At 40.6% G+C, this 21769-nt stretch overlaps 1 protein-coding gene across 1 annotated transcript in view; it reads left to right on the top strand.

Annotated features, from left to right (window-relative positions):
• LOC126199205 (protein YIPF1) overlaps nt 1-19593 on the top strand; it is a 33999-nt gene extending 14406 nt beyond the window's left edge. The window contains exon 2 of the mRNA XM_049935983.1: nt 18878-19593. Coding sequence (XP_049791940.1) covers nt 18878-19358 — 481 coding nt within the window. The 3' untranslated portion in view covers nt 19359-19593. The remainder of the gene's footprint in view (nt 1-18877) is intronic.
• The last annotated feature ends 2176 nt before the right edge of the window (nt 19594-21769 follow it).

Raw genomic sequence — 21769 nt, 5'->3', positions numbered from 1 at the left:
TATAGACCCTCTATATACTTCTTCCACCTTTCTGCTTTCCCTTCTTTGCTTAGAACTGGGTTTCCATCTGAGCACTTGATATTCATGCAAGTGGTTCTCTTTTCTCCAAAGGTCTCTTTAATTTTCCTGTAGGCAGTATCTATCTTGCCCCTCGTGAGATAAGCCTCTACATCCTTACATTTGTCCTCTAGCCATCCCTGCTTAACCATTTTGCACTTCCTGTCAATCTCATTTTTGAGACATTTGTATTCCTTTTTGCCTGCTTCATTTACTGCATTTTTATATTTTCTCCTTTCATCAATTAAATTCAATATTTCTTCTGTTAACCAAGGATTTCTACTAGCCCTCGTCTTTTTACCTACTTGATCCTCTGCTGCCTTCACTACTTCATCCCTCAAAGCTACCCATTCTTCTTCTACTGTATTTCTTTCCCCCATTCTTGTCAATTATTCCCTTATGCTCTCCCTGAAACTCTGTACAACCTTTGGTTTAGTCAGTTATCCAGGTCCCATCTCCTTAAATTCCCACCTTTTTGCAGTTTCTTCAGTTTTAATCTACAGTTCATAACCAATAAATTGTGGTCAGAGGCCACATCTGCCCCTGGAAATGTCTTAAAATTTAAAATCTGGTTCCTAAATCTCTGTCTTACCATTATATAATCTATCTGATACCTGTCAGTATCTCCATGGTTCTTCCATGTATACAATCTTCTTTCATGATTCTTGAACCAAGTGTTAGCTATGATTAAGTTATGCTCTGTGCAAAACTCTACCAGGCGGCTTCCTCCTTCATTTCTTAGCCCCAATCCATATACACCTACTATGTTTCCTTCTCTTCCTTTTCCTACTGTTGAATTCCAATCACCCATGACTATTAAATTTTGTCTCCCTTCACTATCTGAATAATTTCTTTTATCTCATCATACATTTCTTTAATTTGTTCATCATCTGCAGAGCTAGTTGGCATATAAACTTGTACTACTGTAGTAGGCGTGGGCGTCGCGTCCATGTTGGCCACAATAATGTGTTCACTATGCTGTTTGTAGTAGCTTACCCGCACTCCTATTTTTTTATTCATTATTAAACCTACTCCTGCATTACCCCTATTTGATTTTGTATTTATAACCCTGTATTCACTTGACCAAAAGTCTTGTTCCTCCTGCCACCGAACTTCACTAATTCCCACTATATCTAACTTTAACCTATCCATTTCCCTTTTTAAATTTTCTAACTTACCTGCCCGATTAAGGGATCTGACATTCGACACTCCAATCCGTAGAACGCCAGTTTTCTTTCTCTTGATAACAACGTCCTCTTGAGTAGTCCCCACCCGGAGATCCGAATGGGGGACTATTTTACCTCCAGAATATTTTACTCAAGAGGACGCCATCATCATTTAACCGTACAGTAAAGCTGCATGCCCTCGGGAAAAATTACGGCTGTAGTTTCCTCTTGCATTCAGCCGTTTGCCGTACCTCAGCAGCAAGGCCGTTTTGGTTAGTGTTACAGGGCCAGATCAGTCAATCATCCAGACTGTTGCCTGCAACTACTGAAAAGGCTGCTGCCCCTCCTCAGGAACCACACGTTTGTGTGGCCTTCCAACAGATACCCCTCCATTGTGGTTACACCTACAGTACGGCTATCTGTATTGTTGAGGCACACAAGCCTCCCCACCATCGGCAAGGTCCATGGTTCATGTGGGGCACCATAACGTGTACCAAATAATTTTTTGATTTGTAAGGTGTAGCTTCCTTAGAGTTCCTGATTTCATCAAACTCTCCTTCCAATTAGGCAGTTCTGCAACCAGGTGTTAGCAATACCTCAAACTTTTATTGGTCAATCTTTGAATGCAGCTAACCATGTCAAAATGTCAAATGCTTTTCATTGGTAAAGCAGTATGATAACTGCTGGCTGCTTGTGATCTATTAAAATTGTGCATCTATCAAGAAAGTCATGCAGGTCGTTGATGGTGGACTTATTTTAGAAAAATCCCTATTGGGAGGGTTAAATGATGATGTTCATGTTTAGGAAGTTCTGTAGCCTAGTTATAGCAGTATACTGGAAAGACCTTGGAGAAGGTGGATAATAATGCACTTGGCCTATAATTTGCTGCCTCCTTTCTTTTTCACTTTTTTTAAAATAGTGATAAAATTTTTCCTATTTTTAGATTGTCATGATATGCTCCCTCCTCCAATGATGCATTTATGATATCAGAGAGGTGCTCATGTTTAACTTTCTTTCTTATAATATATTGTATTTCTCCTGCTGTTGTTGGATGTAAGAAAACTTTGTTCAAGGGAAAATTTATGGTGGGGAGAGTGCATACAGTGTTCTTAGTGCCATGAAATAGTTTCCATGGAATTACTGAGAAATATCTATTAAATTCATGTCAACCTCGTAGGTGTAGTTCGTTATTTTTCAATCTCTTTGTAATATAATCTGTCTCTCTTCCAGTCCGTTTTCCTTATTTTGGGCAGTGACTTCATCTTAAATGATAAAACTTTAGTGCCATCTGCAGGCAAGAATTTTTCTTTTACAGGTTGATAACGTTTACTCTTTTTGGAAAGTGATTAGTAAAGTAACACTGTGAAACCTGTATGAAATTATCAAATTCATCATGTACTGTTGAAGCACTAGATTTGTTTTTCCATTCCTCATTTTGCAGGTCAAAAGTAAAATTATTTATATTTCTGCTGTTATAATTCCTATATCTTATAATTACTTTTTCTCTTGGTAGTCGGCATTGAGGTGAACTAGCACGGATAGTATGTGCACTGTGATCTGAGAAGTGCAGCCAAGCTCTGTTGCTATGTGATTAAGGCAACTAATTATCCTAGTTCTTTCCACAATTTGTGTTTGTATGTCAAAAGAGGGCATTAATATTGACCAACTGCAACTTTGTCAGATTCTATGAAAAATTCAACACAAAAGTCACCATATATTATTACATTTCCTCAGCTATTCTGGCATACTTTCTCTGGCGAGGAAGACAGGGAGTCACAGGAAGTGGTATGTTTCACAGATAAGAAGGGGATTACCTCTATCATCATTCTTCAAGCATACACAATTTCCTCCATTTTTGAAACCTTAATGGGAATACTGATGATCTAATCTAAAATAAGTAGTATGAAGCTATGTCAGCTCAGACTCCTTTAGCCAGTACTCATTAATGCATACATGCGCGTGGCTGACAGCATGTTGTTATCACTGGCAAGAATTTCAAGTTCACTTAATTTATTTCTCAGCCCCTCAATATTGTGACAGTATATAATTAAGGCAGTCTACTTCTGTCTGCTGTTTGTTCACACTTGGACAGAGATCACCTTTTACTATTGCCTCTTCCAGGAAGGGAGGCCTCTCCATGAAAAAATTTCAATATTCGCTGCAACTTTCCTTGCTCTTGCAGACTGTCTTTTTTCGGGTCTCTTGGGAACATCTGTGCTGGTGGTCTCTTCTGCTGTGTCTTGGGCATCTTCTGGTGCTGAACTTGGCTAAGCTACTTTTAATTAATTAAATCAATTAATTTTAGACAATTTTGCTTGAATGGCCGGAGATAGTGGTTATGTATGTGTGAGGTGTGCCTGCTTGTGTGAATGTGTGTCTCTCCCTTTCTGTTCTGAAGAAGGCTTTTTTCTGCCTGTTTGAAACTCAACATGTCATCTTTATGGTGATTAGCAATTCATCATTTTCATAATTAAAGATACCAAGTGATTGCATTAAAGTGCTAGTCATGCATAGTCTCAAGAGGGATCATTGAATAGCTGAACATAACTGCCTGTATCGCTAACTTCAGTTTCCTACAGAATTGTGAAATGCATTGTACACTCCTTGATTATGTCAAGTTTTGAAGAATGAAAATCTCCTCTGTAAAATGACAACATTAATTCTATAAACAGAGAGCTTGCAAAACTCAACTTGTTCTGTTCATCCTTCAGATTCAGAGCATCATAGACAACAGCTCCCCAGGTTGAATTTCGGAAGGCATTTAGTTCAGTCCCCCCACTAGCATGTACTAAACAAAGTACAAGCTTTTAAGTATGGGGTAATATTTTTGATTGAATTCGGAACTTTCTTGCTGAAAGAGCTCTCAACACATTATTCTTGAAAGGACGAAATGAACAGATGTAAAAACAACCTTGGGAGAACTCCAGAATAGTTGTATAGGGCTGTTACTGTTTACAGTGTGTGTAAATGGCATAGTATATAATGTCAGAAGCTCCATGAGGCTGCATACGAACAATACTGTTGTCTGTAGGAAGATTTTAATGCTGAACGACTAGTGAAATGCAGGAAGACCTGCATGATTGATTCTGGGATGGCTGTTGAACATAAATAAGTTTAACTTATTGCACATAAATAGGCAGAGATATAAATCAGTGTTTGATTACACGGTTGGTGAGGCATCGCTGAAAACAGAAACAATTATAAAATAATGAAGAGTATGAGGAGTAACCGTCTGGAGAAATCTGAAGTGGAACATAGTGTGACCAGAACTGGACAAGTCTGGCAATGACTGCAGAACCATGGTGGCTGGCCGATTGATCAAGAGCATCAACAGTGAGTCACCAGAAAACAGCAGGTGGAAAAAACAAGAGAACAACAGACAACAGATCGCACTTCTGAATAACAAGCCTAAAGGGTAAACCAAGATAGAATACTAAGACGTAGTGAATTCAGAACCAAGACAATAATGTGTAGTGAAATCCATATGGTAATAGAACGAAATCACAACTAATTGAAGGAGCAGCAACACTCCTGGCTTTAGAGGGTGGTCACGAGTTCTGATAGGCTGGCCAGACAGATGTGGCTCAACACAGTACTTACCTCGGTGCCTGGAGTACTCGCAATTGCAGCAGCACCACCAAACAGCTATGATTGATGTCCATACTAACTGGTGGGTCTTCAAATGCGCGAAGCCAGGATACCAGATCCCTTGTCCCTGCAATGAATGATGCTGCAGAAAGCGAACCGGTGGCATAGGTAGAGATCCGGCATAGAAGCTCACCAGCGGGGAGGAATACTGTGGGGCACCTGACAGCATGAGCGTGGGCAGTGGCAGCCGAGAGGATGGAGGTCCCACTGAAACCTCCACTTCCATATCTGTGTCCTTGGGAACAGCTTCTAGGCATGGGAGTTCGCGCCAACCCCTTGGAATGTCCATTGTAAGATGCTGCCGGAGAGCGGCAACCAACTTTGATGGTACCCACGAGGGTTTCGTGGCATTTGAGCATGCCTACGCAGCTGCACCTGGCAGACACTGCATGGTGGGCCAGATCTGGGGTTCCGTCGGCTCTGGGGCAGGAGGTGGAGGGTAGTACGTCACTGCCGCCCATGGAGGTGCTCCACTGGGCTGCAGTCGATGACATGTCTGGACTGATAAGTGCTGAGGAACACTGTGAAGCAGCCATGGTGGTGGAAGTACCCACCGCTTTCAGCATGAGTTGCTTAAAAGTATGCATCATACTGAGCGCTTTGCCATAGGAGGAGGGTGAAACACTGAACTAAACAGATGCTGGATGCCATTGGAGATGCAGAACTGTTTGAAAACTGCCACTGTGAATTAGCCCCACTTATCCAAAACGATGGTGTGGGGAAGCCTGTCGTTGGCAAGAATCTGGAATGACATTGAGCCACGGAGGGCCCAGAAAGGGATCAGAAAAGTCCAGATAAATGCGATCTGAGGGTCAACAGGCATTGGGCCAGGGTGCAAAAGACTGGGGCGGAGCTGCCTGGTGCCGGGCACAAGCAGAGCAGCTGCAGTCCATTTCCTCTAAATCTTTGTTCATTCCTAGCAGTAGGCATGGCATCTCACAAAGTTTTTCATCTGCAACACGCCCCAATGCCCATGATGAAGGAAGTGCAGAACATGGGGGTGTAGGGTAGATAGGATGATGAAACGGTGAGTACCCACCTTTGCGTCAAACAGGAGAACATGAGAGATGATGGACAAATGGTGGGAGGGGCGAGCCCAGGCTCAATGCTTGGGATCGGCAGACTTTGAAAGACAAGTAGATCAATCATGGAGCACATAGTGCATGATACATCACAAGATGGGGACGTGGCCTGTGTGTACAGTGATGTAAGTAACCATAATGGGAAACCTGTCCAAGGCATGCCCTTGTTTCTGATTGATTTGAAAACAGGACATTTCCTGTTGGCGAAAAGCCAGGTCAGGCCTTGAGGGCAAGCAGGAATAGTGTCTGCATTTGCGTGTTGTGCTGTGGGCTTGTATTTAATGGTATAAGTGTAGGAGCTGAGGAAGAGTGCACCATGGTGGAGGAATTGTTCAGTCCACTCCAGAAGCCAAGAACAGGGCACAAAGAGAGCCACTAGCAGCTTGTGACCGCAAAGAGGGTAACTGGGTCCCAAAAATGTAAAGGTGGAACTTCTTAAGCTCAAAGATGATCGCCAAAGCCACTTTATCTATCTGTGAGTAGTTCTTTTGAGCGGGTGTTAGGGTCATGGGACTGAAAGAGATCCCAAAGTACAAGTGCCTGTATTTGTGTAAGTCCAAGGTAGTGTTGGTCTCCATAATATTTTGGAATTCTTCATCCAGGGGGACCTGTGAATATGCATCAGCAAAGTCTATCTTAGAGAAATATTCACATCCAAAAAGCTTTGTGAGGTGGTCTCTGGATGTGGGATGGGGTAGGTTTCCAATTATGCCCAGGCACTGAGTGTTGATTTAAAATTTCTGTATAGCTGGAGAGAGCCATCGAGTTACTTGACCATCAACAGAAGTGCTACGCAGGAGAGATGTGGTCCAGGCATTAGATTTGACAGATTCCATTAGTCCAGCTGTGTGGAGACACCTGTAAAGAGATAGTAAAAATACAGTAAGAGGACGTGCATGGCAAAAATGAAACATAGCAACTTCGATGTAAGAAGACTTGGGCCTGGAAAACTGCGGCACAGCCCAGATCGGGTTGAGATAGAGGCATGAAAGCATTACAGACACCAAAAATGTTGCCAGCTGAGTGACTGTTGTCAACAAATAGTTATCAGCCGGACGACTTGTTTGTATGTAGCTTGGACTGTAAATTTACCCTGGAGAGGAATCGAACTGTCACCGTAGGCAACCAATGTATGAGATGGCAGGGGCAAGTCAGGGGAACCAAGATGAGCGTATGCATGGAGATTGATGAGAGAAACAGTAGCTCCTGCATCCACATGGAAGTGAGTGTTCTGGGGTGCAGTTGTGAGGGTGATAAACAACTTGGAGGTGGAAGGATGACCCTGAGAAACAACTGCCTGAAATTCATGCACCATCTCATGTGATGCATGTGGGGGGGGTGGCATCCGACTGAGTCAGTGGTTGACAACAAACAATGTGATGATGCCCCCCATCCTTCCCACAATAGGTAGTGCAGCGATCCAGTCATCCATCATGTGGTTGTGCCACGAAGCAGTCAAGACACGACAGGAGACCCTGCTGCTTGTGTTGATGGGGTGTGACAGGCTGTTCAGGAGCTGTGGAAATGTCTGAAATCAATGAATTAAGACAACACTGCTAGGAAAAAAGACTTATGAGAATTCTACTCCTGAGGCAGCAGCTCGACCACTGTTATGCGAGGTTGAGCCATGAGGCGTTTGTTTGCAGCCAGTGCGATCTCAAAAGAGTGCCAGATTTTCAATGTATAGTCTAGGAAAGGGTTGTCCAGTTCGAGGGGTGCAGTATGAACTTCTAGATCAGGAGCCAAGACGCGTTTTTACTAGTAAAATGCAACATCGACTCAATCCTTGCAAATTCATCACCCACAAGCTGTACAACTAACCAGTGCTTGTGGCATTGATAGAAATCGAGGCCCAATGACCACATGGAATCGTTGGATAGCAATGAACACATCTCCTCGAACATGAGCAGAGCTGGATTTGAGAGTGGGGCCAAGCTTCTTTACAAGAAAAACCTCTCCAGTCAAGCCCAAGAAAGGAAGAGCAATTGTTGGAGACTGTCCTTCGAAACAGGTAGTGTTTCAGCCACTGCAAATACATGTCCCAATACTCTTTTGTATCGTTAAATGACTGAAATAAGGGTGAGTTGCACTCCGCGTGGGAATTGTCCGCTGCCTGGATGGGTTGGGAACCCTGAACCTGTAAGTGATCCGAAAAAAATTGAAACTGTTGCTGCTGTTTCTGGAACAGCTGTAGCAACTGCTGCTGCTGCTGTTCTGCAAGTTGCATAAGCTTGGCATCCATGGAACGCCTGTATCATTTTATAGTGATCGGAATTTGGCAAGTCCAGGAATGACTTGAGAACCAGTGAGTCACCAGAGAACAACAGGTGGGCAACACTAGAGAACAACAGACAGCAGATATGGCATAGCAGAATAACAAGTCCAAAGGGCAAACCAAGATTTAATACTAGGATATAGCGATTTCAGGACCAAGACGACGACATGTAGCAAAATCTGTTTAGTAATGCAGAGAAATTGCAATTAACCGATGGAACAGCCATGCTGCTGGCTTTTAAGGCTGGCTGGACAGGCACAGCATGCAGCGGCACTTATATCGCAGCATTGTCTCCTAGCAGCTGTCATCAATGTCCATGCCATTCAGCAGGTTTTCAGACGGAGGCTAGGATATGAGAGAATCCACAAATAAATAAATAAATCGAGTTGTAGAAAAAGCAGTCACAGTGAGATTTATTGGAAATACCATAACCAAATGTAATTCATTCACAAAAGATGTATCAAACAATATACTTGATTGACCAATTCTTGCGTATTACTTGCCAGTATGTGATCTATCCTAGTTTGAATTAATAGAACAGATAGAGAGAGGAAATGCAATGAAGAGTGGCATGTTTGGTCATGAGTTTCTGTAGTAAGTATGGGAGTGTTATGGACATGCTCAGCAAACTCCAGTAATAGAGCTACAAGAGTAAATTGTACTTCATAGAGAGGTTTATTGTCCAAATTCTGAAAGAATTCCAAGAAGAGTTGGGCAACTTATTACTTCCTCTCAGATATTTCTCGTGAAATTACCATGAAGAGGAAAGAGGAGGAATTATAGCTTGTATGGAGGCTTGTCAATAGTTCCCCTTCGCGTACATATTTGCAGATGGAATAGGAAAGGTTGGAAATGTTTGTGGTACTGCTACTCAGTATGAGGTGTGGCATGTCTCCAGTCACGTAGATTCTACATGCTAAAATTGTTTGGTTGCCACTTCCGTGAATGATTTTAGAAATCCCACTGTATTGTTATCTGTACCTTTTGCCTCATATGATAGCAAGTTTTCCATAACTATTTCAAACTCTGACTCTTACCACTAGAACTCCTATGTCTTCCCTATCTACACAAATCTCTTCTAGCACATTATTATATTGTTTCTCCCCTTTCTACAGACCTCTCAGTGTATTATATGCTCTTTTCACTGCATATAATAGGGGAATTTTCCTTGCATTTTTAATAATGGCACTTTTGCTTTTAAATTACCTGGAAGTTATTTTGACTTTACTATATCCTGAATCTGTCTTCCTGAAGACCGTTTCCTTTTAGATTTCTTCTAATTTTTCCTGCAGCTGTTGAGCTTTAGCTTTTTGCACTTTCTTTTGATTTCATTCCTCAGTGACTTATTTAGCTGTATCACTTTTTTTTCCTGGTAATTTTAATATATCCTTTCTTTTTTGATCGTTTGATGTATTTCTTCAGCTATATGTCATTTGTTCACAGTACCTATCTTATACTTAGTATATTTGTCTGTGCAACTTCTACGGTTTACCTATTCAGTGATGTCCTTTCCTCCTCAACTGAAGTATCTAATGTGGTATTCAGTATCACAATACTTTCAGATTCAGAGAACTTCGATCACAAATTGTCATTCCTCAGCCCTTCTGTAATCCATTGCCTTTGTACATCGATTCTTCTTAGTAGTTCTCTTAAAAGTGATTGAAATCTCCATTAATTTCCCTTGCATACTCTCTTTATCATTTTGCTGAGCCCACATTCTCATGCCCTCAGCATTGCGTTCACTCGACCCAGTGCACCACTGTGGCGTTCGCCTAGTGACGGGAACTTATAGAATGAGTCCGGTGACCAGTGTCCTGATGCAGACCGGAATCCCTCCATCAAAAGTTAGCGTGCACAACTGCTCACCAGTTACATTGCACACGTTTTTAGTTCTCCTGTGCATCCGAATTACCATCCCCTTTTCCCAACCATGGTGGTTCATCTCGTGCATCGGCGGCCTTGGTCAGGGCTTAAAATTGCAGTTCGAGTCCGGTTCCTTCTGTCTTAACTGGAGACCTTCCCGTTACCACCTCTCCTCTAGGTCCATTCATATACACCTCCATGGTGTACACCTAAGCCACAGATTCTTCTGGACCTCTCACATGGTCCTAAGGACTCCGTTAACCCTACGGCTCTCCGCTATCACTTCCTCTCGACATGTACCAGGGCCATGAAGTGGATTACACCGATCGCTCGATGGCTGATGGTCTCGTAGGCTTTGCGTATGTTCATGGAGGACACATTGAACAGCACTCCTTGCCAGATGGCTGCAGTGTTTCCACTGCAGAGCTGGTGGCCATATCTCGTGCTCTTGAGCACATCCGCTCATGCCCTGCTGAGTCATTTCTCCCATGTTCTGACTCCTTGAGTAGCGTGCAGGCTATCGACCAGTGCTACCCTCGCCATCCTTTGGTGGCGTCCATTCAGGAGTCCATCTATGCCCTAGAATGGTCCCGTCATTCAGTGGTGGTTGTGTGGACCTCAGGACACATTGGAATCCCAGGCAACGAACTTGCCGACCGTCTGGCCAAACAGGCTATGCAGAAACTGCTTCTGGAGATGGGCATCTCCAAAACTGACCTGTGTTCTGTCTTGCACCACAGGGTTTTTCGGCTTTGGGAGATGGAATGACATAACTGCGTGTCATTAAGGAGACTACGAATGTGTGGAAGTCTTCCATGCGGTCCTCTCTCAGGGAATCAGTTGTCCTCTGACGGCTCCGCATTGGCCATATGTGGCTAATGCATGGTTACCTGCTCCATCGCGAGGACCCACCTCGGTGTCACTGTGGCTCACAAATGATGGTCGTTCACCTCTTGCTGGACTGCCCACTTTTAGCTGCTCTGCAGCGGACTTTCAATTTTCCTAGCACCCTACCTTTGGTGCTGGGTAACAGTGCCTCAACAGCAGCTTTAGCTTTACGTTTTATCCAGGAGGGTGAGTTTTATCATTTGATCTAAGTTTTAGCTCATGTCCTTTGTCCCTCTGTGTCCTCCACCCTAGTGCTTTTAAGGTGGAGGTTTTAATGTGTTGCAGAGTGGCAGGCTTCTCCTTTTTATTCTCATGGTCTGCCAGCCATGGTAATCTTCTCTCTTGTTTTGATCTCTTCTACATGTTTTTTGTGTCTCTCTGTGGTTTTCTTGTCTGATTTTGTCCATTTTAGTGTTTGTTGCTCTTCTGTCATTCTTGTGGGTTTCTCCTTTCCTCCAGCTGTGTTTTGTATGTCTTGCTTATTATACTCCCACCCTTGTGGAGTTATTTTAATCGGAACGAGGGACCGATGACCAAGCAGTTTGGGCCCTCCCTCCCCCCCCCCCCCCCCCCCCTCTTTTAAACCAACCAACCACATCCTCATGTAACTCCCCTTTGCACTCCTTCCTCTACTGTAATAGTTCCAGTACCCATTATTATTAGATTCTGAATCTCCATTTACAACCCATATTACCCCATATAGTTCCCTCAAAGCTACTCCCTATCTTATCATCTTTTGTTTGCGACTTTGGCATGTATGTCTTAACTATTTTATTGCCAGTTGTTTGATTTTGATTCTCGTGAGAATAATAGTATTACTTTCTGAACTGTTCATAATAACTCACGCTTTGCATTATGTTCCCATTCATAACAAATCCTACTGCAGTTATACCATTTTTTGACACTGCTGCTGTTACTTTATATTCACCTGACTGTGTCATTTTCTGACACTGCATATGTTACTCAGAATTCACCTGACTGGATGTGTTAATCTTCTTGCCATTTCACTTCATGGCTCCTACAACATCTTTATTGAGTTTTTGAATTTCCTTTTTTTTTTAGATTTCCTAGCACCTGTGCATGTTCAGATTCCTGACATTCCATGCTTTGACCCATAGAATGTTACCCTTCCATTGATTATTCTTCAGTCTTTTCCTCTTGGTCAATCCCACACTTTGGGCAGTCTCCCCTTGGAGATCTGAATGGGGGGCTAATCTGGAATCTTATATCCTCTGGATGCATATAATGTGTCTTTAATATATTAATTCTGTTTGCGGCACACTCATTTATTTTAATCATTATGATTCTTCCACCTGTGTGGGCATTTTCCAACCCAAAGGGTGAAGGGTGCCTCGAACCCCTGTCCATGGTGCGTTTTCTGAAAAGAGAAACCATATGTTCCGTTGAAGTTTTATGTGGTGTTTTTATCGGTATTTTCCATCTGTAGGTGTCCTTTGTTTTGTGTTTTGTTTACAACATATCATCAGTATTTTTAATGGAAAAGGCACCCCATACAAAATTATTTCTTGGTTTCTACAAGTTTATATTTTTATTCATTTTTCATCTATTTTAATATTTTTTATTTTTTTTCAGTGAATCTGCATTTTTAATTGTTCTTTAGATTTTGCTGAAAGTCAGAGTTTTTTTTGCCCACTCAAAACCTTCACCTCCCTAGGAGATTCCGATGATTTGTTTTGGTTGGTTGATTTGGGGGAGGGAACCAAACAGCGAGGTCATCAGTCTTTGTACTTTGGTAAGTTAATTAGTTTCATGTTTCAGGAATCATAATTGTGGGCTGTAGCTTTGTTTTGAAATATGTCAGTTTTTCAGTACATTTCCTGCAAAAAATATGGTAACCTGGTGACCTTTTAGATGATTTCTTGAGGGTGTTTTTACATGCATAAATACATACATACATACATACATACATACATACAGTGCTTTTAAATTCTTCTATGGAGTAATGTTCACACTTCATTCGTGATGTCATGCATTGGTCATTTTCTGAGTTTCATATCTCTGTCATGTTGATGACATTGTTGATCTATTAGTGGGATATCAGATCATTCACTAACCATGAAATGCTAAGGTTCCATTGTTTGATATTGTGTGTGGGTCTGCACCCGATATCGGGCTCAAATGTTTCAGCATTTGTGTTCAGCTGTGGGTTTCCCTTGTTGCTTTGATTTAAATCCACTGATAAACTAAAAGGTACTTGTATTCTGCCCTGATGTCAAGTTGATCTCACGTGGGAAGACCAGCTAACACTTGAAACTTCTTTGCAGGTAAAAACTGTGTGCTGATCACAGAAATGAACTCGGAATCTTTGCCTTTTAGGGGCAAGCGCTCTACTGACTGAGCTACCCTTGCATGACTCACAACCCTTCCTCACAGCTTTACTTCCACCACTACCACATTCCTACCTTGCAAACTTCACAGAAGTTCTCCTGTAAAACTCGAGGGCTGGCATTCCTGTAAGAAAGAATACCACCGAGACATAGCTTAGCCACAGCCTGAGTGATGTTTCCAGAATGAAATTGTCGTTCTGCAACGGAATGTACAATGATATGAAATTTCCTGGCAGATAGAGCACTTATCTGTGAAAGACAAAGATCCCAGGTTCTCACCTTGGTCTCGCACACAGTTTTAATATTCCAGGAAGTTTGATATCATCGCACACGCAGCTGGTGAGTGAAAATTTCATTCTGGAAACATCCCCCCAGGCTGTGGCTAAGCCATGTCTCTGCAATATCTTTCCTACCAGGAATGCTAGTCCTGCAAGTTTCATAGGAGAACTTCTGTGAAGTTAGGAAGGTAGGAGATTAAGTACTGGCAAAAGTAAAGCTGTGAGGAAGGCTCGTGAGTTATGCTTGGGTAACTCAGTCGGTAGAGCACTTGCCCATGAAAGGCAGAGATCCTAATTCAAGTCTGAGTCCGGCATAGAGTTTTAATCTACCAGGAAGTTTCATATCAGCACACACTCTGCTGCAAAGTGAAAATTTCATTCCACCTTATACTTATTTGTTTTACCACATAAGGCGGAAGGGATGCTTTGTGTATGTAATTGTTCCAAAAGTCTTATACGGAAGACACACATAGTTTTACAGTGTCTGCAAATTGTGTCATTTTGACATCATTTTAGTACAGTGTTGAATATTTTTTCAGAAGCCATAATCTGGACATTCCTTAAGAGCCCATATGATTTGAAGTCATGCAGTGTTTCATACTTAGTATCATTAATTTGTTCTGTTGAATATAGCCACCTCCTTTAGCAATGTTGTGTACTTGTTCTTTTTTCATATCCTACAAAATAAATAAAGTAATTATTCAGCTGAAGTGAGCATTAAGAATATTGTATAAAGTTGTGTATCTCGCACAGGTGTCTAAGGATTTTGGAATCCTTGCACTAGCTTCCCAGTACATTTAATCTTTAATGGTTTTTGTTTGCTGCAGTAAAAATACGTTTCAGCCCAACTGTGATGTACACGTCCTGATACAAGACAGAAAAATAATTTTTATGTAGAAGTTACCTCCTTGTTTAGGGGCCATAGTGGAGTTTGGAGTTATGTGCTATGGTGCAAATGTATTCAACAAGCTCCCATCTAGAAATTAGGGAGTCCGATCAATTCAAAAGAAATTTGAAAATGTAGCAACTCATATATCTATATTCAGACAGTGGAAAGTTATGTTAGGTATGAGGGTCACTAAAAAATAAAGACCTTTTAGTAATACAAAATGAGAAACACAATATTTATTGGAAACAGCCATCCTTCGCTTCTCTATGTACTCACCTTTTTGTTGTATCTGGTCAGTAGCTTCCACAATCCTATGCTATACTCTTCTGCCGCCAGTTTATTAAGCCAAGTGGTTGTAGAGCAGGCCCAGCATTGACATTCTTGACCCAATATGGAGTCACCTTTCTTGATCGGATTGTGACGTGATGGGATCTGGCTGTCTGATATCTCCCCAGAGAGCAAGCGCCAGCCACTTGAGTTGCGTGATTTGAAAAAAAAAAAAAAAAAAGTCAAAGGTGTTCTATTGGTCACTGCTGAAGGATTTTATTTGAATGCAGTGACCACCTCGCTTAGCTAACGGGTGGTAGAACTTTGTAAGTCTGAAGCTCATGGCTAGATGCAACTTATATTTAAATTTAGGAAGTGATTATTTAGAGAAGTGTAAGAAGCTTCATGTATGTAACAGAATTGATTTTTCCCAATAAATATTGTGTTCTTCGTTTTGTATCACTAAATAGTATTTGTTTTCTGGATGACCCATGTACAAGGCAAGTAACATAATTCATTGTAAAGTTACGTGACAGGTCATAGTGCATTGTAAGCAGACCTCTGTTAGCTATTTAATATAACTGAGGAAACAGTAGATTTTTTTCAGAGTAGCAGCTTTATTTCTAATTTACTTGGTAATATTTATTTGGCATAATCACAAAAATATTGCCAAACAGTATAGTGATAGTTTATTGTCAATGCAGTGTGCAGATTTAGTTGTAAGAGTTGCTTATATATACATACCTTAACTTGTTTCATGTCACAGAAGGTTCACCTTCTCAATGGTATCTGTAGAACACAATGAATGAATGATTCTGTAAATATACTGAATGAAGTTTGAACAGAACACTAAAGACAAGAAATGGAAAGTAGACTTTATGTGGTGGTGTTTTAAATGGTACCATATGGTGTCTATTGCATATATCTGTAACCCACTAGTAGACATTAATATGGCATGTATACAACCTTTGCCTTTATAATCTCTTGGACTCTGCTGGGGACACTTTTAATGAGCCATTCGTCCTCATGAATCAGAATCGAAGGAGGTTGTAATGCCGGGGTGTGGAGCGAAATCAAAGTTCTGTCTCACCCCAAAGGTGTTCGTTGGGTTCAGGTCAGGACTCTGGGCAGGGCAGACCATTTCAGGAATGTTTCTGTCCACAAACCTTACCCCACAGATGCTGCTACATGAAATGGTGCATTGTCAAGCTGATACAGTCAGTCATTGTCTCAGAGCTGTTCCTCTAATGTGCGTTGTATGCGGTGCTGTTAAATGTGTTCATATGCTTCCTCATTTAGCAGTTTCTTAAGTGTAATAAGGGGATCAAAATGTGACTACAAAAAACACCCCCGTACCACCTCCTCCAAACTTCACTGTTGGCACTACACATGATGGCAGATAATGTTGAACAAACTTTTGCCAAACCCAAACCCTTCGCTCAGGTTGCAACAGGATATAGCGTGACACACCACACCAAATGATACCTTTACACTACCTGAAGTGTCACTTTGCATTGATTGCAGAAATGTGTGGCTTATAAGGAGCTGCTCGACTACTATACCCAATTTTTATTAACTTCCTATGCACAGTTGTTGTGCTAGCTGGACTATAGGTAGCACTGTGGAACTCGTGAGTGATTCTTTCCAGTGATTTCATGCAATTTTTTACAAGCACCCTACACAGTGCTAGATGTCGCCTTCCATCAGTATGTGATCTCATCCTGGTTTTGGCTTAGCTGTGATTGTTCCTTCACATTTCCACTACAGTCACAATCAGCCACAGTCAACTTGGGCAGATTTACAGGGGTTGAAATGTCCCTGATGCATTTGTTACTCAGTGGCATCTGATGACTAGTCCACTTTTGAAGTCAAAGAGCTCCCCTGATTGAACCATTTTGCTGTTACTGTTTCTCTACTGACAACACAATACTCACTATTTATACTGGCAGTTCCACCTCTTATAACATCTAGCGATCAGTTCTGCTTTACGTACTCATGAAAGCCACACGTGAACCTAGCTGTTACAAAGACAAAAAGAAACTTTGAAGTTAAAGGCAATAAACACAGTAAAAAGATGTTTGCTATTTATTTCCACACATAAGCTTGTAAAAAAGCTAAACTATGCGCAGTGTATGAAATTAATACTGCAGCTGTGGCAAGTGGTGCTGTTAATAACTAATGCTGATACCAAAATGTGCTGTTATACTATATTTAGTGCCAGTACGAAGGCAACACAGTGTAAGGAAACTATTCTAGACAAATTATCATTTAACTCACTATTAAAGTGAATATATTTTGTCACAAAGTTACATGTGAGGGTGAGGACACAAATCTCGTGTTCTTAAACACTGACACATGGTGTCCGAATGTACTGACACCTATGCATCCAGGGAAAGTGGTCTGCCTCTGTTTCAATATTCCTTGTATATAACAGTGTGCATGGCGGAGGAAATTCACATGTAGGAGTTGTATCAGTATTTCAGGTGCTTGTGGCTGAAGCATAAATGTTATCTACAACTACATCAATGTTCTGAAAGCCAAAGTACACTTGTTGACATGTGATACTATGTACTTTTACAATTTGCACCCTATCTGATTACAGTTGTGATTGGAGCAAGTAGAGAACATTGCTTAATGGTGTTTATTGTATCCAATGCAGAGAGAGTAGTTTGAAGAATCATAAGGATCATACGAAAGCATAAGAAAGATTCTCTCTCCAGGAGGATAACAATATGTGACATATGGTATTGGCATTATGGTTGTCCTTTGGATAAATAATTTTGCTGTAGATCACTTAATGACATCCTTTGGGTTCCAGAGTCATCAAGTGCAGAACCTAGAACACAAATTTCATTCAGGGAACTCTGTATTCTGTGTCTGATAATTGCGGTAGCCAAAACACATCTTATGGAGAAAATATCCTTAAGTGATTGAAATGCAAGCTGATTCATTTGAAGAGTGAAATGACCGAAGTCCCATACCTGGAATTTGTTCTTTTATAAATAAATATAATTACCCTTTAAGCTGTCTTCAAGTTAAATGATAAAATTAGCCATCGTGATGTGCATGTCAGCTATCATTTTGTAAATCTAAATTGGAATTTCGTTAATGTACAGTATTCTTGATAACAAACTCTTCCAGAAAGTTACTGCAATTGCAGTACATCTGTACTAACTTGTTTGTTTACTGTCTGTCACTAATAATTTTCAGATGATCAGAAGTAAGTGTCTACAGTCATCCTTTGTTTTCAGAATTACCGAAAGAAACTTATCATCACTTTTTTACTTGTCCACCTCAAATATACAAGACTTCACATGCATTTTTCACATCTTATAACAGGATTTCTGCATGCAGAATAGAAGCCTTTTACATTGAAAGCTAAGAAAAATTTTTCAAGATAAATGTGGATCTCAGGTGTACTCCTGATACATCCTCATGCATAACTAGAGGATAACTAGCTGGACTTGTGGTTTCAGCTTTTAAAAATAAGTGTGTTATGAAAATTGCTTCTGCTTTTCAATGATGCCATAAAGAGGGAGAGATACAGGTCGTGTTTTGATGCTGTCATTTTGTGACAGTTGGGTACATGGATTTATTTGTTTATGATGTAGATAAACCTTCTTCATCTGATGGTGTGAATGGATATGCATGAGTTCGTGACATTACTGGTGCTTTCAGTGCCCTCTTCACCTCTCCATTATGGAAAATTCTTGTTGAAATACAAACAATGACATATGAAAAGACAAGCATTCATTACGTGAAATTAGTTAAATTGGTGATATTTCCATGGGTGGTATTCATGATAAATGTTGCGATGTGTAAGTGTGTCTTGAAACAAAAGTTGTTTGCACTCCCTAAAATATATAGTTATGACTACATGCTAATTTTTAAAGATGTGAATTGTCAATTTATTTGTATGTAATAATACCCGTATCATGTTGGGAAATAGGCTGGCACCTAAAGTTGAATGTGCTATAACTTTCTCTGCATGGTGAATGATTGTTTTCTTATACTATAGTTTATCTATTTTATTTCATCTCTGTGAGTAAACTGTGCTATTCTGTTTGCTTCTTTTCTCTTTGTTGAAGATACATTAATACTCTCAAATGTTTGCAGGTATGATTTTCATATGGTAACATATGCGGCAACAGCAGTATTTGGCTACGCATGGGCTGCTCCGGCAGCCTTGTGGGCACTTGCACGATGGAGAGGTTCATCAGGTGGAGTTAGCTTCCTTGAATTGACATGTGTTTATGGATACTCACTGGCTGTGTTTGTACCACTATCACTGGGCCTGGTAGGGGCAGCAGCATGGCCATGGCTGAGGTGGTCACTGGCGTTGATTGGGGCAGCTTTGTCATCACGAGCCCTGCTGTCAGCAGCATGGCCAGCATCTGCTGGAACACGACCCCGTGCTCTTCTGCCGGCTCTTGCAGTTGGCCTACATGCTCTTCTAGCAGTAGTATTTGTATTGTGTTTCTTTCATGGATCCCCAACACCCTACACTTCTGTTTCCAGTAATATTTCACCACCCATTGATTCTGTGTCTAAGTCTACTGAAGTACCCAAACAAGAAACTGCAGCACACTCTGGGTGAGTGCTTTACAACATTAATGTATCTCCTGTTCACGCACTGTATAAGTTACATCTGTGTTTTTGAACACTGGATATTTTTCCGAGTGAACGCTGGATATTTTTCCGAGGTATGGAGAGTATTCTGTAAGCTGCATTTATGTAAAGTCTTTCCGTGTTGTAATATGTAAGCACAAAATTATTGTCAAATTATGTTCTGTATCTGTATCTGTTGTAAAAAATAAAGAACAAAAGATAAATATTTATGTAATTTAATAAAGAAAAGACTTAAACTATTGGCAGAGAAATTTAAAGATGGTACCAGACTGAAACAAGCTCATGGGCTGCAAAATGATAGTCATCTGTACTTCTAGCATAAGATATAAGACTGAATAAAAAATATAGATTAGTTGAAAAAATCAACAACCAGTTACACAAAAGAAATAATGTGGTAATTATTATCTTCTGAAGATCAGCAATAGGTGTTTGAAACCAATAAAGAAATAAAATTTCTTTTGTGCAAGTGGTTGCTTATTTTTTCAGCTAATAGACATGCAGTTGCTGAAGATAGATAAGGTACTAAAAAAATATAGGTATTTGTAGCTACACAATAGTAACAAAAAGGATCCTTTAACAAGTGAGGCATGGAGTCTAAATTTCATATACTCTTGTTGTAATCATGTCTGCAGAAACAAGAACAAAAAACACTAACTTCACAGTCCAGAATCTTGTGGCACAGATAATGATTAGGCTTTGCCAGATTTTTGGTGTAACTCTGGTACCAGCTAGTCTTAGACTAGTCAGTTACTTCCTTGTTGTCATACAGTATTTTCAGAGGATCCTCTGTGGAGTTCAAAGGTATTTCCTTAGGTAATCTTGGAAGTTGTAGAGCTTCCTGATATAAAGTCAGGACAATACATTTAACCCCAGTTGTTAAGACTACTACTGTCTGTCTATTACTATGCCAGTATTTGCTGGTCCTTGAAATTTAAATAGCTATCCAGTCATAGTCTTTCTCCAGGCCAATCTTCATCACAGTAACCTATGATAGGGTAGTCCTCTTGTAATTTTTATGATGCTATGCCAGGTGTGATCTTTGTGATACTTGCAAAGGATGCAAATTGTAATCCCCATATACTACAAAGTGGGTTCCTGAATGTAACGCTTTCCACCATAAAGATTTGCCATGTGCAACAGGAGGCAGCTTGCTTACTTTGCATATTATAAAGATGACTTGCTGTTTCTTCTCTGATGACTGCAGATTTTAACATGCATGTAACAAACACTCCACTGCAGAGTGAAAATTTCATTCTGGAAACAAACAGTGCATTACAGAGTGGAAAATGGGAAAAGCTCAACACCACTAAAAATGAGAATTGCAAAATAATGGGATGCCACTTTATTTTCTTCATTCATAACATTACAAAATCAAGGAAACAATTCTGAGAACCAGTCTACTATTAATGTTCACAGTAAAGTTTCCAGATACCAATCATTATTTCTCAAGCACTGCAAAAAGTCGTAAATAATGCTTCACACAATCTGAAGGTCAGCATGTACATTTTCTGGGGCAACTTTTAGCAACTTGTTCCATTGTTACACAAAATCACACTTCTTACACTGAATCTGGTGTTGCCTCTCCGAAAACTGATTGTAGACTCCTCCACATGATCCTAAGATTAACGTGACATTGCACATATAAGTTGTCCAAGATAGTTTCCAACAAATTGTTCCCTTTTACATGAGATAGTGCCTCATACACGGATTTACATGTTCTCTCTTCAGGTAACAACCGTAGACTCTTAGTAAGCTATCTTAAGAGTCTGGTACCTGACCCACTTGGGACATGCTTGTGATTGGTTTATGTTGTCCACCAATAATTATCAATAATAACTGAAATTTGCAGTTAGTTTCAGAGTATTACTTGAGAGTTATTGAAATTATTGTTAACAAATTCTGTGCAGGTAACATCAGCAGCCCAGTTGGAAATGTATACTAACATTCAGTCAGTAAATCTAAATAATGAGATACGCTTGTTGATGCCAAGCTTCTTAGGTGACTCCCTGCTTTGTCTAGAGATTCCATCACAATACGACTTCTACTCATCCAACCGTTCTCATGCTCCGAGATGCATCTGTTGCATGATGCTATGAGTACACATCTTACTTGCTTATGGCGATTTGAATCATTATATACTGTATGTTAAGGAGAGGAAGAGGGAGATTGGAGTTTAATACAGTATTGTAATGCATATGTTTTAAAGTGCATGCATGTCCAAAGGAACAGGCACAGTGGCATCTACTACAGCTGTTGTGAAATGTACTCGCAGTTATGAGTATGGGCAACAATCAGCTGTATAATGTAATGATGACATTGAAAATTTATGCCGACCTGGGATTCGAACCTGGATTTTCATTGTTGTCTATCCATTATACA

This window comes from Schistocerca nitens, chromosome 8 (genome assembly GCF_023898315.1).
Source record: "Schistocerca nitens isolate TAMUIC-IGC-003100 chromosome 8, iqSchNite1.1, whole genome shotgun sequence".
NCBI lineage: Eukaryota > Metazoa > Arthropoda > Insecta > Orthoptera > Acrididae > Schistocerca > Schistocerca nitens.
This window is presented reverse-complemented; position numbering and strand designations above follow the sequence as displayed.